Source organism: Oryzias melastigma, linkage group LG19 (assembly GCF_002922805.2).
Source record: "Oryzias melastigma strain HK-1 linkage group LG19, ASM292280v2, whole genome shotgun sequence".
Taxonomy (NCBI): Eukaryota; Metazoa; Chordata; class Actinopteri; order Beloniformes; family Adrianichthyidae; genus Oryzias; species Oryzias melastigma.
The window spans coordinates 7,968,090-7,986,029 of NC_050530.1; the positions used below are offsets into that span (position 1 = coordinate 7,968,090).

Here is a 17,940-nt window from a genome sequence, read left to right on the forward strand (position 1 = left end):
TTCATCTAGAATTTAAGGGGAAAAAAAACATTTATTGAGTTGTGTAACAATTACAAACCATAAACAAGGAAATATACATATGTAGGAGCAGTCTCATTTCCACAGCTTCTTGATGGACATGTTCTTCTCGCTGTCCTTCTGCATCACCTGGTTCAGAGAGGAACAGAAGGTTAATGGATTCACAAAACCACTTTGGTTTTTCCTTCCACCTGTTCTACTAACCTTTGCCACAGCCATCTCAAAATCCTCCTGAGTGACATGAACTCTGCGCTCTCTCAGAGCGTACATTCCAGCCTCTGTGCAAACTCCCTACAGCACACAGTCAGCACTCAAGTTTAACGAAGCACTTTGAAAAAATACTTCGGCAATAAAGGAGAACGGTTCCCACCTTAACCTCAGCACCAGAAGCTCCCGGCATCAACTCGGCAATCTTCCTCAAGTTAATGCCGCGTGTCAGGTTCATCTTCCTGGAGTGAATCTTCAGGATGTCCAGACGGGCCTGGTGGAGCAGAGAAGTGTGTTAGAATGTGGTAGTTAAGCTCTGAAGATGTGGGATGCAGCCCATCACCTCTTCATTGGGAGGGGGAAACTCGATCTTCCTGTCGATCCGTCCCGGCCGGAGTAAAGCAGAGTCCAGAATGTCGATCCGGTTTGTGGCCATGATGACCTGCAAATATGAAATGATGCATTTCACTGTACTAAATCCAAAAAGAAAGATTAGCTAACTGTTCCAAATGTTGTGACAGTCCTGACTGAGTAAAAAGCAGGAAAACTAGAAAAAAAGGCTGTATTCCTCTGTGTTCCACTTGATTCTTATAAGAGATAAAACCTAAAATTAGATTCAAGCTTTGCTAGATAAAGTTCTGTTCAGTTGTATCTAAGGAGAAAAAAAAAGTTAATTTTAAACATTTTACTGAAAACAATAAGCAAACTTTTTTCTAATTTTTTCTTTGTATTTATGTATTTTTTTTAGATTATTTGATGCCAAGATTTACTGGAGTTTAAACATTGCCTCTCTGACTTTTTTAGACTTCCATTGAAATAATTTTGCTTTTAATGCTTTTTAAGACACAGTCAAAACATGTTTTTAACATGTTCTTGTAGCATTTTTCTCATAATTGAGGACATGTATGAAGAAAATTCATCTTAAAATTGCATTTTTTTATTCAAATAGAGATTCAGGAGCTTTCAAAATGGCCCAAAAGATTATCAAACTGGGTCTATAAGGTTCAAATTTTTGCAAATAACGTAAAAAAAACAGTCTAATACTTATATTAACTAACTTTAACTTTACTAAAGGCTTCAGTTTCAAAATAATACAAATGTGTAACAGGACAGATCTATGGTACCTTTATGTTCTTTGTAGCTTCAAACCCATCCAGCTGATTCAGCAGCTCCAACATCGTCCTCTGCACCTCGCTGTCTCCACCCGAGCCGCCCTCCAGACGGGACGAGCCGATGGAGTCGATCTCGTCCATGAAGATGATGGAGGGAGCGTGCTCTCTCGCCATGACGAACAACTCGCGCACCATCCGAGCGCCTGAGGCGAGACACGGAAACGTGGTTTTGAGAGAATCCAGTTTAGATGTTTTAGGTATAGGAGACCTGCTTACCCTCTCCGATGAATTTCTGGACCAGTTCAGAGCCAGAAACTCTGATGAAAGTACAGTCAGTGTGATGGGCTACAGCTCTGGCCAGAAGGGTCTTTCCTGTGCCTGGAGGCCCGTATAACAACACACCCTGCCAACAGGAAGCATCACAAAAAAAAGATCACAAAATCTGAGGATATATTTGGACCTTTTACACTTTAACACTCATAACATTCACCCACCTTGGGCTGAGCAATTCCCAGAGCCTCAAACAGCTCTGGATGCTTGACAGGCAGTTCAATGACTTCTTTAATCTCCTTGATCTGTTTGTCCAGGCCGCCAATCATTTCATAGGTGGAATCTGGCACCTTCTCCACCATCATGAGAGAAACCAGAGGGTCCACTTTGTTGGGCAGGATCTTGTGAAGGGTGTAGCTGTCATTACGCAGAGCCACGCGGCAATTAGGGGTCACCTAGTGCAGAAAGAGCAACAGTTTAAATAAAAATAAAAAAAATGCAGTTTTCAAAGAAAAACTCAGACTTACATCATTGATGTCAATGTTTTTGTCCACATCCACGACAAATTTTCCTTCTGGGTGAACCTGAGATGATGAAAATTGAAGTTATTTTTAAACAATATAATTTAACTAATATAATAAGTTAAAATGTAGTTCATCCTACAGACAATAAACACAGCTCACCTTGACTAATACTTTCTTTTTGTCCATAACCCGGACAACCTCCCCAACATATGACCCCTGCTCCTGCAGTAACTGCAGCTCCTCACGCAGGAGACGCACTGTGAACGGAGCGTTTTCACAAAATTAATCTCCTCAAATAATAAAATATAAAAGTTAAAAATAAAACTGCAAACCTTTGGCATTGAGCTCATTCCTCTGTGCTTGCAGACGTCTAAGGTTCTGGCTCTTTTCATTTACTGTCAACTTTAACACATTGAGCAAATGAACTTTAGTTAGAAGGCACATCTTTGAACCAAATCATCTGGAAAGAAAAGTTCATAAATGCTATTTTCTTACCTGCAACTCTTCAATTTTGGACAAGTAGTACTGTCTGAGACCCGATCCCCCTTTATTGTCTCCCATTTCCATCTGTTTTGGAAAGAAAACCATAAATTATCCATCATAACTCTTAAATAACAATAAAAAAAAGTGTTGTTTTTATGGCAGATAGCATCACTTTAATGTTTGTCATTCGGGGTTTATTAGATGCAAAGTTATAATTATTTATAATGTAATTTATTATGAAATAATACATGATGGACGTGAAGTGTCAAATGTTCTCAATAAAAGGAAACCAAATGTGTTTGGGTAAAAAAAAGTAGCATTAGTTTGAGTTTCCATTAATCTATTTTTAAATATTATTAATAATAAAGACTAATTCAATGCATTGTTAATTATGACATTGACAACTAATAACTTCCATGACAGTCCATATGGTTAAACATTCAAAAGCAAGACGAAAAACAAAAAATATTAGTTAGCTAACCTGTTAGCATTAGTGGCTAACATTAGCTGGTAGCAAACGACCAAATGAAACGTTCGGGAGTTTTTAAATAACTATAATATTAAATAAATGCATATACTATTGAATTCTAAGCTTTAAATACACGACTGTAACCAACAAAAAAATATAATTCCACCAGAAAAAGCTGAATGTCTCTTTAACAGTGAGCTTTTTAGCTGTAAGTGAGCTAGCTACAATGAGACAGCAAACCGGCAGCACACAACACATTCAGAAAGGTTCGTTTAAAATAAAAAGCAAACTTCGTTTTTAAAACCATTTTAGACTATATTTTTAGTTTAATCACGACTTAAACGTGAAGCAGGCTTTAAAGCCCAACACTAAAACGTCTTTGCTAGGACCGCAATTTTAAAAACAAAATGAACCAGCAGAAAAGCAAACCAACCTGACCGACGACGTCCAACTCCATCTTGAAATTTCGGCATCCGCTTCAGAACAGCCGCCACTTCCGCCCAGCCTCTTCCAACTTTACTGCAGGCGCAAACGAACACCGCCCCCTAGCGGCCTCCATTGTTACAACATGCTGCAACATTATGGATTTGTTCAAAATTAGAAATATAATTCATTTAATTATTTTAACAAAAAATATTTTGAAATTAATAGCAATAAAAATGTTTGAATTTTTATGCTTTGAATATTGATTTTTTTTATTTATATGTAGTAAATAAATAAATTGGGTTTTATTGCAAAAAGATTGTTTAAATTGTAAAAGTTTAAAGAATCTCATATGTGGCAAAACAGTGACTAAAAACCGTTTTGAACTGGTGTCACATTTCCAAGTGCAGTGCAGCTTGGGAAGGGAGTGGGTTGTGTGTGTGCAGTTCTTCATGGTGTTTTATTAAAACAAGTCCTACCTGTTGTGAGCCCAGCTCTGCAGCCAGCCCAGACACGCATAAGCTCGAAAGCAGCTATCTAATTACAGCAGAGAACTGCAATTCAACCTTTACAAACCCACATTAGTAAGGGCAGCAGTGTAATTGGTCTGTAAAATATAGATGATTAAAGAAAAACAGATAAAAGAAACATTTGTAAGTAGATTTATTGTAAAAAAAAAAATGTATAAAAGACTTTTGACTGAAAAACATGCAAACAGAAGCTGTACAAACAAAAAGATCATGTCATTTTCACAAAGCACATTTGGCATTTGAACATGGAATGTTTGAAGAGTTTCTACAGAGAATTTGTTTGATAACCACCACAAAAAGCTGAATTCCTATTTTATTACCAAAGGTTTGAGGATTCTTTAACTTCTTTAACTCACAAAACTGGACACAAGTTTATGAATTTGTAATTTAAACAATAATTCACACCAACACTCAATGAAAAGAGAATGTAAACTTCCAGAAAAAAAGAGTTGCTGTCCATTTTAAAATATATATGTGATGTTTTCTTGGACAATCTTGGTCTTTGACACAAAAAAATGATTTTAATAGTAAACCCAGCCCCAAAATGACATAAAAAACATAAAATATTGCATAAAAATATTTTTAAGGATTTTTTTCTTTTTAAATAAGACACATATTTGAAGCAAGTGTATGGCTATTTATCCCCATCAGGTACATTGAACAATTATGGCTTTTAAAAAGTACAGAAAACAATCACCTGAAGAACAACAGGATGGCAAGAACCAGTGCTTAAACATTTTGTGTACCATAAAAAAAATACAAATTTGCATTATAAGGCAGATATTATTTCAACAGGCTCAGTATGACGACGAACGGAGGCGGGAAAGGTCTGTTTAAACAAACAAAAGGGAGACAGAAAAAGCGGGAAAAGTGCTACCAGGGTTGATTTTATTTCATACTTTTCCCCTGACAACACACAACTCTCCAAAGGCGACAAGATCAAAGAGGCTGAAATTGGAGTAAAGCGGTTTTATATTACCTGCACCGACGGAGAAATCGTCTGCAAAACGGCAGCAGATTCAAAGGAAGCTCAGAAATGCTTTAATAAGTGATCATTGCACAATTTAAAGACATTTTAAAGTTGGGGTAGACAGTGTAAGACTCAATAACATGTATATGGATCAGCCAAAAAAAATAGGAACTTTAGAATCATGGCTCTTAAAATCTATGTCCACTTTAAGACATAAGGAGGTTTTTCTAACCAATATTTTAAGGCCGACTGGTGATAATAATCCCTCTGAATGCAGGACGTCCGTTTCTCGTGATAAATAAACCTGAGATCACGACCGCGTCTTCAGGTGAGTCGGATTCCCAACACCTGCTCCAGCTCTTGTCTTCGCTGCTGCACCTTTAAAAGAAACGGCTGTTTTCAGTGGATCTTCTTACATCTAAAAATGCTTCGACATCGACGGTTTCTTACTTTGGAGTAGACGTATCTGCCCACTGCCTCTGGCATCCAGGGCGCCTCGTAAAACTCCGCCCTCCTCTCCTCTTCTGGGTTTCCGGTCACATCAGTCATCAACTAAAGAGACAAAAAATGTTTTAGAAATAAGCTTCCTCACTACCTTGCAAACAGAGTTCCTACAAGGTAAATTTAAGACTTCCACATTGTATTCATATTTTTCTATTTTTTGATAAAATCTTCTCGTTGTGTTAGCTGAAAATGGTGAAGCTGATAGCCAGCTACAATATTAGTTAAATGCGAAATTAACCTAAAAAACTGAAAAAATCCTTAATTAGCCAAAACAGCTAGCGTGTAGCTAAAATATTAGCTAAATTCCAAATTAGCCTAAAAACGGAAAAAAAGCCTAAGTTAGCCAAAACAGCTAGCATGTAGCTGAAATTTTAGCTAAACTCCAAATTAGCCTACAGAACTGAAAAAAGCTTAAGTTAGCCAAAACAGCTAGCATGTAGCTGAAATATTAGCTAAACTCCAAATTAGCCTACAGAACTGAAAAAAGCTTAAGTTAGCCAAAATAGCTAGCATGTAGCTAAAATATTAGCTAAATTCCAAATTAGCCTAAAAACGGAAAAAAAAGCCTAAGTTAGCCAAAACAGCTAGCATGTAGCTGAAATTCTAGCTAAACTCCAAATTAGCCTACAGAACTGAAAAAAGCTTGTTAGCCAAAACAGCTACCATGTAGCTAAAATATTAAATAAATTCCAAATTAGCCTAAAAACGGAAAAAAGCTTAAGTTAGCCAAAACAGCTAGCATGTAGCTGAAATATTAGCTAAACTCCAAATTAGCCTACAGAACTGAAAAAAGCTTAAGTTAGCCAAAACAGCTAGCATGTAGCTAAAATATTAGCTAAATTCCAAATTAACCTAAAAACTGAAAAAAAATCCTTAATTAGCCAAAACAGCTAGCATGTACCTAAAATATTAAATAAATTCCAAATTAGCCTAAAAACGGAAAAAAAGCTTAAGTTAGCCAAAACAGCTAGCATGTAGCTGAAATATTAGCTAAACTCCAAATTAGCCTACAGAACTGAAAAAAGCTTAAGTTAGCAAAAACAGCTAGCATGTAGCTGAAATATTAGCTAAATTTCAAATTAGCCTAAAAAAAAAATCAAAATAAATGCCAAAATAGTCCAAAAAGCAGCAAAATGACATTATAAATTTCAACTTTACTACATTCTGACCCCATATAATATAAAGTAACAACTAATCGACTATTAAATTATTCGTCGACAATTTTAATAGTTAAGTAGTCGCCGATCAGTCGACTAATAGTAGCAGTCCCATTATTAACATCATTTCATCGACATAATTGTAGCTGAAAATTTTCATTTTTAACGGCGAATGTGAAACGGAGAAATTTCACATAACAATTTTTACGGCTCAGATATCAAAATTCAAGAGTTTTTTAACCCTAGAGAAATATCGCCGGGAGATTTTACATGATTTTCAATGTGTTGTATTTTTCTGGGTGTCGTGAGTCTCTGGATAAAGTATCTGTGTCCCAGGAATGGATGAACCGAATGTCATTTCAGTCATTTTTTGAGCATGTTTTAAAGATCTTCCAATGTTTTTATTTCCATGTCTAGTTTTCCTGTGTTTGACATGGTTTTATGGATGTAAACCTCTGATGATTGACTGTACTGCACATGAATTTACCGTACTTTGTTTCTTCTTGATTGCTTGAAATAAACCATCTCTGATCTAATCGAATCTGATTATGTTACATAAAAAACAGCTAAAAATAGAAGAAAAGTATTCTAATTTATCATGTGTTTTCATATTTTGATTTATTTTTATGAGAATTACTTTTTATTGGGTTTTATTTAAAATTATCCCCAAAAAAGTGATGGTGTACTTTCTTTTTCCGTTTTTAAAGATATTATTTCCAAATTCATGAATCCGATGCTTTTAAGACCCATGGGAACCCCGTATACAGGGTGTTTGGTATTTTTGGGGTGTCTGAATCTACAAATCCAAAATCCAGTGATCATCTGTCAGACGTCTCTACATAAAACTAGAGTGCACCAATGCTCACTAGATTAATAAATATAGACCACAATGCATCGGGTTTGAATGATTTGTCATTTGATAAAAATGTATTTACATTTATTTATTTTAATATTCAATATTCAGCATTAAGAGAACTTTATCACAGTAAACAAAAACAAAAGACATCATCTCTACGTTTACCTTCAGATCTCTGCACTGAGACTTGAGCCAGTCCTGGATGAACTCCTGAGGACTGTTGCTGAAGCTCAGCATGAAGTCTCTCTCTGTCTTGAGTTGGTTGATGTACTCAATTGTTTCATGAATCTGAAACATATACGTTTGCATTTACCATGAATGCTTCAAACCAATTCCTCCAGGAACTCTTGAGGCCAAACCTTCATTTCCAGAGCGGCGATTTCCTGCTGGCTGTTGGCGGAGGACAGGAAGCTGTTCATCTGGGTCTTCAGAGGGTCGTCCACCTCCACGTCGATGTCGTAGCAGGCGGTTTTCTTCTGGTCTGTGGGGTCCACGCTGGCACACCGGAGAAAAATGACTCAGAACTACTGGAAGATTTCAACTGGCTCACAAAAATGTGTTTAATGTCTGACAAAAGTTTAAAAAAAATCTGGTTTAATGTAGAGAAGCTCAAGCTGATATAAATAAAAATGAGTTGTTTTTTCTATTTACTCAAATGTTGACTTCCTTTAAAAGACAATGTGACCTTTATTTCACAATAAAAGCAAGACTTAGCCTGTTTTTATATTTAGGTTTCACTATGTTCGTCTCAAACACAATTAAAGTCAATTTTATAGAATATAATTTATATTTAATAACAGAGAGAGATAATCTGTGAATCTGACATCATTTCAACCAACATTTAATTATTTTTTCCGTTAGTTTCAGGCATTAATGTTTTTTTAAGTTCTCCATCCTAAAAACTAAATTTTCATTTAGTAAAAAAAAAAAAAATGCAAATTTTTTTGGTTAATTCGTTTAAAATCCAAGTTTTAAGAAGCACTTGCAACAGTTTTGTAACAGTTTCATTATAAATATTTGTTTATTCCAAGTTTTCTACTCTTTTTTTAACCCTTTCATATATAAATAAACGTTTTTCAACATTTTTTCCTGTTCAAAGTGATGCTAAATTAAGTTGCGTAAGAGTAAAATACGGCATAAAAAGGTTATAAGTGTTGCAGGCATTAAATTAATGTGATTTTACATTTTTGCTTCGGCATCTAAAGTGTTTGACATAAATCTACCACTACAGCTCCTCCTACACCCTCCCACCTGATGATGTGATTGATGACGATGGGGTCGGGGTGCTGCAGCAGCCCCGCCAGCTTCATGGGAATCTCGGAGAACCTCATGCGTGGGCAGTTGAAGATCTAAACAGGACGCAGGAAGTTAGAGCCTGAGGGCGGAGCCTGAGTAACCCCGGCCTCCAGCCTGAGGCCTCACCTGTCGGAAATAGCGGTTGCAGTTGATGAACTCCTTCTCGTGGCTGTCCTGCAGCTTGTTGTTCTTGATGTAAAGCCACAGGGCCTGCATGATGCTGGCCCGAGTCTGGGTGTGCACGCCCAGCAGACGAGCCAGACGGGGGTCCAGCTTGTACTGGGGGGGCTTAAGGAGGGGAAAAGGGGGGGTTAGCAAAAGCAAGGAGGCTGACTTGTGTTAAAAATACCCAAAGTCCCACTTTGATCCTCATTTGAGTCATTTTAATAGCCCTCCCATTTGTCTTCTCTAACACTGGTCCCCATCCCCCGCTCTGTAGGTCACATGGTCTCACGCCGCAGACAGAAAAAAAATGACATGCGCTAATTTAGATTATTTCTTTTATTTTCTGATTCTGAAATAATTTTTTTTAGAAAAATGCCAGATTTTGTTCTCAACATCCATCTTGGTCACATGACTTAAAACGGCTAGCTGGATTGCTAAGCTAGTAGCCAAAAGCTAACAGAAACCAAACAATAAAACGTGTTTGGAACGTTTTTTGGGGGGAGAAAAGAGTCGGCGAGGAAACCTAAGAAGAGATTTCGACTTCAAAGAACAATAAAGCTGCTGTTTACAAACAAAACCGTGAGTTTTCCTCCACTTACGGAATTATTGAGACAGTTGTTCTGACGTAGCCGAAGCTGCTTCAGCTAACACGCGGCGACACTCGACTGTTTCACACTCGCAGATAATAAAGTTTGGTGGATTCACGTTAATAGTGAATTTAGAAAAACAGGTTTTATGACAGTAGCGTCATTGTATTGCTTTATTTATTCATCACACCTTAAAAGTTGCTAAAGCTAGCATCCTGTTGTTAGCCTTCACTTTGACGTTAAAGAGAAAATCTTTATCATACAGTTCAAACCAGCCGCAAAATTCAATCAAATAAAGTTGTGGAAAGTTGTTTCAGAAGAAAATACCCAATTAATTAGGATTTATGTAAAGACAATATATGATCAAATTTTTATCCCTGAAAGATAATCAAATTGAGTGGTAAAATGGCATTCTATAGGAAAAAAATCATGTAATGGAATTTTTTTAAAACAGAAATGTCAAAAAATAAAAAAAAAATTGCTTCATGGAATTTTCATCATCTTTTAAAAATAAAAAGAAGAAAAAAGAAAAAAAAATCTACTGACATTTTTGGAAAAACACATTTTTTGTAGTAGTGTTTTATTTCGAAAATATTTTCAGAAACTAGAAGCTTGAAAATGCTAAATTTGGCCCTGTTTGGACCGGTTCGTGAAAATATTGTCTAATTGATACTGGTCCATGACCTGAAAAAGGTTGGGAAGCACTAATCTATAGGGAAAACAAATAATGTAATGGAATTTTTTTAATCATAAATGACAAATCAATAACTTTAATTTAACCAAATCTTCACCATTTGTAAAAAAAAAAAAAAAAAGTGTGCTGACATTTTTAGACTTTTTTTAAACAAAGTTTATTGTAGTAGGGTTTTATTTTGAAAATATATTTTCAGAAACCAGAAGCTTAATAATGCCAAAAAAATGTAATCTTTTAAAATCAGAAACGACTGCTGCAAATCAATAACTTTATTTTGTTGAATTTTCATCATCTGTAAAAAAATAAAATCTGATATTTTCAGATTTTATTAAACTAAATTTCTTGTAGTAGTATTTTATTTTGAAAATATTTTCAGAAATTTGAAGATTAAAAATGCAAACTTTGGCCCCGTTTGGACTGGTCCAGGAAAATATTGTCTTAGTTAAACCGGTTCATGGCCTAAATAAGGTTGGGGACAACAACTCTATAAATTATGATTATGTGGATTTTAGATAAAGTTTTAAAAAAGTCATTTTCTGGGACACGGTTCCCCTACTTACCATTGTTACTTTTATTTGAGTAAAAAGAACACTTATAAATGTAATTACGTTTTTTAAAATATTTTTGTCAATCATGAGAAAATGCCCCCAAAAATGCTAAAAACCCAATTTTCACGGGAGTGGGTCTCTGTAGTGGACTACCTGATGGTCGAGCATGAGCAGAAGAGTGCATTTAACGTTCACGTCGCCGGGTCTTTTGACCTGGAAACCATCGGTCTCCTGAGTGGTGGGCATCCTGTGCCACTAAAAATAATAAAAAGGAGGTCAACAAATAAAAGTATACAAGTGTGGTGTAAACATTCTTTCTGTTCTCCACTCAGATTACCTCCACTAAATGATTGTCGGGCCCGTAGAGCTCCTTGTCGAGCTCGATCACCAGGCTTTTGAAGAAAGATGAGAACTTCCTCTTCTGCTTGCCGGCCTGAAAACACAGGAGACACTGATTGCTGAGTGTTCCTTCGCTCCCTCCGCGGTGTCAGTCTGCAGCTGCATTGTTCGGCTCTGACCGCATCGGGGAAGAGGAACCAAACGGTTGAGTAGAAAAGGCTGTTGCAACTCGCCCGCCCTCCCTCCCTCCATCCGTCTAAGTCTGTTTGCTCAGCGTGACCCCCCCTTTCATTTCATCCGTTTTCTCTTTTCTGTCAGAGCTCCTACACATGCCTGAACCAGCAACCCAGAGGGGGGAACATTAGAAGAAAAAAAAGAAGAAGAAGAAGAAGTGGAGCCCCTGCTGACAGGGCCAGCTTCACTTTCGGAGGTTTCAGTGAGAGGAATGTTTCAGGCTTGGAGGCAGTTGGGACGGGGAGCGCTGTAAACACACATCTGGCCGCGAGGATGTGGGCCAACCGACGCTTTCAGAAACACGAGCGGGGACCGCGCCAGAGCGCTAAAAGGACGGCCAAAGAGCAGAAGAACATTAGAGTCTCTCACTTCCTCCAGGAGTTTGCCTTCCACTCTCAGCTCCCAGGAGGAGACCTTCTCCGACTCCTCGCCCTCGGGCTTGCTTGGAGTGAAAGTGTTGGAAATGTAGATCCTCAGCTTGCGCTTTTGCTGCGTCAAAATAAAAAGAGACAAAAAAAAGCTGATTTAGTTGAAAAGCTTTAAGGCATTTAGTTAACGTTTATCAAAAGCATCAAGGTTTGGAGCCTCTCGTTCAGACCTGCTTTGTTACTGCTTTTGTGTTTGTCAAATCAGCCAAAACAATTCCGCGACTGTTTGTGGATTTGTCTGGTTTTCATTTTCAAAACGTAAAATAGGATTTCATCATGTTGCAATCAGGCTCTTGAGACACTGCAAAACATTTAGCCAACGAAAACTCCTCCGCCTTGATTCTGCAAACATCTTTGCTGTTATTTATCCAGCTTTCTCGGTCGAACAAGTAAAATATACCAAATGTTGTGAATGTCTGATCTAGAAGGTTTTGTCGAAGTATAGGTGAGAACACGGACAGGTTTTCTTCAACAAAATAAGACACATTTCATTTTCAGAGACAGTTTACATAAAACATTAAGAGAAAATAAATAGTAAAGGTGTGAACTTTAAATAAAGATTTGACAAAAAGTTAAAAAGCTGCAAAGTTCTAGTAGTTTTTAAATGAATAGATTGAAGCTCTGTAGTGACGTCCAACCTTTTTTCTTTAGCCTCAAAGACAATGACCTCAGTTGTGTTTAATTGAGGTAAGTTGTGACACATCCAGTCATTAATGTCCTCAATGCATTTACCAAGAGCCTGTACAGGGCCTCGGTCTGCTGGTGTCAGTGTAATATATATCAGTGTGTCATCTGCATAGCTATGGTAACTAATGTTGTTCTTTATAACCTGGGCCAGTGGGAGCATGTAGATGTTAAATAGAAGTGGTCCCATGATGGAGCCTTGGGGAACTCCACATGTTACCAATTTTTACCAAATCTATTCTCTGTAATCTAACCTAAAATTGCTAAATTTGTACAGTGGACAATTGTTTATTCTAAAAGTATTATTCTAAAAAAAAGGGTGAAGTCGTCAACTTAATTTATTCTAGATGTTTTAAAGACCCACTTCAATGAAAATTGTCATTTTGTGTTTATAGCATTTTTCTCATAGTTAACGACCTATATAAAAGATTAATTATTAATATCAAAAACTATGTTTTGAGTATTTCTTAATTCTTCAAGACAGTAAAGCAACCTTTTTTTAGACAGAGATAAACAAAGATCATTTTAGTTAGCGGAACGCTTTACGTACTCAAGATGTAGCACAGAGGAGGTTGACTTTTTCAAAATTATGGAAAACTGTGAGACCATAAAAGGTGAACTACGATATAGAAAAGGACCACTGTACCTGTTATAAAAGAAAACTTTAAAAATTAAGTTTACGGGTACTTCTACTAAAAGATTTAGAATCCTCCACAGATCATTTTTCTCTAGAATCGTTGTAGAACATACCATAATGGGCTTCTTGATGGCCTCCTGGATCTCCATTCGCTTCCGAGCGATGGTTTGATCCAGTTTCCTTTCAAAAGCCAGGAGGTCCATGTAAGCCTGGGACTCGGGGACCAGGTCTCGGATCTACAAGACAAAACAAAACACACAAGTTAGGTAGTGATTGAAAATATCAACAAGGATTTGAATTCTTTCTGGGAGGGGTTTGGTGTTAACTTACCCTCTGTGGCAAAACCTTGTCGGCCATTTTGCGTCTTTTGGGTCTAAACCGCACACAGAGAAGGTCATTAATCAATGAATAATCGCTTTAATTCAAATGAAAATGACAACGTCTAGATTAGAGAGGATTCAGAAAGCCTTGAACTGTTCAACATTTCATTTTTCCTTAGGAAGGACGACACGCTGATACACGATACAAGATTAACTTGAGGAAGATTTGATTAAAGCTTATTTGTGGACAGCTTCACAGTCTTCTGAAGGACTTCTAGTTTCTCACTACAGCTAAACTCATAAAAACGTACAAGAGCGACTCTGTCCTCCACTAAATTACACAGTTGATCTTCATTACAAACCCCGGCCGTACCGAGAAGCTCAGAAGATGCTTCCAGAACTGTGGCTCATTTCCCTCCAATTCTGAGAAGGTTGTTATGAAATAAACACTGCAGCACAACAGATTCATTGTGACAGAGACTTCACATTTAGAGATGTGGCGTCACCGAGCAGCTCGATTATCCCTTCCAGTGTTTGAAGGCAAAGGACGGTCATGAGATACTCACGCGTCGAATGAAGAAGCCGTTTGCCAAAACAATCATTTTATAAAGATCATTATAAACATAAGAGAGATATAGTATTACCTTTCCATCAAACTCATTTTGACAGATGACCTTTGACCTGCACATTCCAAAGTGGTGACGTAACAATTTGATATCAAATTTATATAAAGTTTATATTGATTTAATATAAAGTTTATATCAAATTGTTATGTCACCACTTTGGAATGTGCAGGTCAAAGGTCACCTGTCAAAATGAGTTTGATGGAAAGGTAATACTATATCTCTCTAACATATTTGTATTGCTGTGAGAGTTTTTACCCTCGTCTGAGGCTTCCCAGCGCCTCTTGCTGCTGCTGCTGATGGAGAAAACGCTTTCTCGACGCGTCCATGCTGGGGGGGCCCATACCTGGCCGCATGGGAATGCTACCGCCACCGTAAGAGGGACCGGGCATCTGACCCCCCATTACCCCCATAGGACCCCCCATTCGGCCGGGTGGCATTCCAGGACGCTACAAAAAAGGACAGTTTAATAAATACAAAGAAAGTTGCTTAAGTAGGTATCATTTCATGCTTTTGACCACATTAACTTCTATTTATTTTTTGTAGTTTAAGTTACATCATTGTTAAAACAAAAGAAAAGCTGCTTTAAAACGTCTTATCTGTGATTTATTTCAATTAAACTAATATTTTTTTAAATGTTTCCACCTAAATAACTTCAAAATAAGGGAAAATCAGGATTCAATTTGTTGAACGAAACAAAAAAATATGGTTAGATGAGTCAAATACAATATTATTTGGACCAATTTGTAAGGATTTAACCAAATGGATGGTAAAGTACAAAACCAAAAATATTGAATACCCTTTAAGTACAGCATCAAATTAAATTAAACGTCACATCAATTCAAAAAAGAGTTTATTCATTTAAATAAACTGTATGGTTTGATGTTAATTAGATAAAAATAGACAAGCATAACAAAGAGAGCAAATTGAATCATTTAGAAATCATTTTGGTCTGGAAATTACCAAAATGGGTTGACGTTTTTATGTAGCAGCGGTGAAGATTTACGCTAGCGAGTCACAGCTTTCATAATCAGGGGCGGGGCTACTCAGCTCTAAAAGCCACGCCCCCTCAGAGGATATTTTAAAAACAGAGGCTTCAGATTAACATGAAAAATGGCTTTTTAAGACATTTAGGTTGTGGGATTTTGGTTAAAAACTTCATAATCATAATTCAAACACTAATGGAAACATGTATCGCAAGTCATATTGTAATCGTAATATTGACTACTAATATCGCACAAGTTTTCCTCATATCATGCAGCCCGACATAAAAATATACTCCACTAATTATTAACTTAATTTTGTCAAACTTTATTAACTAAATACACATGGTGACAATAGTTTGACAGATTTTTGATCAATAGTTGCAACATTTTTTTTAAAATACAAACTACAATTTAACTCTAAGAGTAAAGAGACCTTTACTTCAGAAACTCTGCATTTCACGAGCTCTATCAAGCAAAGCAATGAGGGCATTTTGATTCTGCTGCCTTGTTTTTTCAGCTTCCGCAGACCTTGCAGATATTGAGATGACCATGAACTCGTTTGAAATCAGAGTAGTAGTACACTAAAAGCACACGCGGGTATCTGTCAGCGAGAAAAAGCTGAGATGATTTCGGGTCACGTGACCAGAAAACGGTTAAGATTGCGAAACGGCCAGGTAAAAGTCTGGACCTCAGCCCAAGTGAAAGTGGCGTCTGAAACAAACGCTGGGAAACTTTTGAGAGCTGAAGCTGAAAAACGGGCCAAGATTCCAACACAAAAGGAAACATCTGCTTCAAATCCTACAACTAAATTCATACAGGTACAGCATATTTGCAAGATATTGGAGCATCTTTCCACATGTTTTACTATTAACTTTTGTATTATTTATGGGGAAAAAAAGGAAGTTAATTCTAATAAAGACCCACTCCAATAAAATTCCCATTTTTAACATGTTCCTGTGGCATTTTTCTAATAATGAACGAGATATATTTAAAAAAAAAAGCTTTAAATATTTAGTTTTTCTTTATTCAAATCGCTGTGTATTTAATCTGAGCTGCTACAATATAGCTCGCCATTGTTTTTGCACCTCTAATAGGGTTGTGAGAGGTTGTAAGAGAGCAGGAGAGCATGCAAACAGATGGATGATGGGAAAAGGGGGCGGGCCTACTCCACTGCAACAGTTCCACCCACAACTCTTCTAACAAGCTATTACCACTCTGCAGAAACTAGGTCCTAAAAAACAATTGATTTGAACTTAAAATGAAATAATTGTGATTAAAAAGACTACAGGGTTTAAAATAAATCATTATTTTAACCATCAAACAAGGGATCAGAGATGGTGTATGTGGTTTAGGGCAGATGGTGGTGATGATAAACTTCCTTTTGTTTTCTCTAGCTGACAGGAGGCCAAGGGCACCCACGTGACCCCGCGCACACTGCAACGGGCACATTTAAGTGTCACACATATTCATTAAAATATAGATTATTTTATCAATTAATGCTCACTTGTGCCACAATAACACGTTAGACCCATTTGACTGATGAAAGGACATTTTTACAAACGTTTTCAAAGGCGGAAGTAGCGTCCATAACATCATATTTTGATGACTACTTTTCATTTTCGAGTGTTTTTTTAAATATATATTTTAATTATAGTGGTTTTAAAAAAAATAAAATAAAACATAAAAAACTAACCTGGGCAAACTGGGGAATACTTCGGGGATAACCCGTCGGTGGCTGCAGCATTCCGGGCATTCTCATCCCCGCGGGGTGTCCAACATTCATGGGGTTCATGTTCGGATTCATCGGAGGACCCGTGAACCCCCCTTTCGATGCCATCATCGGGAGCTACAAGTGGTTGAAAGTGCCGCGAAAACTCCGAACGATTTACAGCCCACTAATAAGCGACGGAAAATCCAAAACTAAATAAATACTATTTTAAACAGGTTGAAAATAACTGTAGTTGCTTCGGTTAAAGTCTAGCTAGAGTGACAGGAAGCACGCTGTCAACACAGAGCTAGCTAACATTAGCCCGGGTTTTTAACAGCCCAAGTTCCGGGATTCTAACTGCTGGTTTTCTCAACGCGGAGCGGTGACTGTTGTTCGCCGCCCCCGCCCCTGCCTGCGTTCCTTAACATGTCAAACTAACTGCCCCTTCGCATTTTCACTGGGAGACTCGCCTAAGATATGAATAAACCCCCTAACGTGCCAAAAACTCAAAGCAAAAACGTAAAAGAAGGCGATTCTGTTCTGTCGTACACTCCTACATGCAATACTAAGTGATGCCTTCACTTGCAGTCTGAAATTTAATACTCAAACTCCGAAACACGGCACGCTCGTGTTTTTTCTCCGGAGAACTTTCCACAGCTATTAATATTTTCATGACATTTTTAAAATTTACTATTATTAAAATATCATTTGAGGTCGACTCAGTAAAATAAATGAAACGAAGGTGATTTGAAAAATTCACAAAATGATTGTATTTCATTTTCTCAAGTAAAAATGTTAATATAATTAGTTTATATCATATTTTAAATATGATTATACCTTAAATATATTTTTTAATGCAGAGTAAATGAATTAAGTAAATATTTCATGATGAAAGAAAACCATTGATTTCTACTGTCAATGAAGAAAACTGAAAGAAACCAATTTCCTCAAGTGTGCACAACAGCACCCTCTACAGGATATTAAGAGAATATCTCTCAGAAAAACAGCTGGATTAACCAATCATCTTGCTCTTTGGACTTTTTCAAGGTTCATAAAAACAAAATTACTATCCTATTTTAGACATTTTTTACAGTGTTACTAAATGATATTAAATGTGTATTATTTGGTTTAGGGATTACTTTAATTAAGTGTGAAATACACAAAAAAA

The 17,940-nt window shown here is 36.9% G+C and overlaps 2 protein-coding genes across 3 annotated transcripts; both read right to left on the reverse strand.

Annotated features, from left to right (window-relative positions):
• Positions 1-11: 11 nt before the first annotated feature.
• psmc5 (proteasome 26S subunit, ATPase 5) lies at positions 12-3,645 on the reverse strand. 2 transcript variants are annotated; one of them, XM_024284374.2, is made up of 12 exons: positions 3,517-3,645; positions 2,627-2,698; positions 2,464-2,533; positions 2,291-2,388; positions 2,135-2,191; positions 1,832-2,062; positions 1,614-1,740; positions 1,350-1,540; positions 569-667; positions 389-499; positions 223-309; positions 12-147 (listed from the first exon to the last, which is right to left on the reverse strand). In XM_024284374.2, exons 1-12 carry the CDS (start codon positions 3,538-3,540, stop codon positions 94-96), a joined length of 1,221 nt encoding a protein of 406 aa, XP_024140142.1. In that variant the 5' UTR covers positions 3,541-3,645; the 3' UTR covers positions 12-93. The 2 variants fall into 2 exon arrangements, with proteins under 2 accessions (XP_024140142.1, XP_036072978.1); XM_036217085.1 differs by lacking the exon at positions 3,517-3,645 and adding an exon at positions 3,096-3,238.
• A 509-nt stretch (positions 3,646-4,154) lies between these two features.
• smarcd2 (SWI/SNF related, matrix associated, actin dependent regulator of chromatin, subfamily d, member 2) lies at positions 4,155-17,364 on the reverse strand. The gene is made up of 13 exons (XM_024285552.2): positions 16,758-17,364; positions 14,337-14,527; positions 13,466-13,508; positions 13,249-13,371; positions 11,756-11,875; positions 11,151-11,246; positions 10,967-11,068; positions 8,946-9,107; positions 8,775-8,872; positions 7,883-8,018; positions 7,689-7,811; positions 5,457-5,558; positions 4,155-5,384 (listed from the first exon to the last, which is right to left on the reverse strand). Exons 1-13 carry the CDS (start codon positions 16,902-16,904, stop codon positions 5,331-5,333), a joined length of 1,497 nt encoding a protein of 498 aa, XP_024141320.1. The 5' UTR covers positions 16,905-17,364; the 3' UTR covers positions 4,155-5,330.
• Positions 17,365-17,940: the final 576 nt, after the last annotated feature.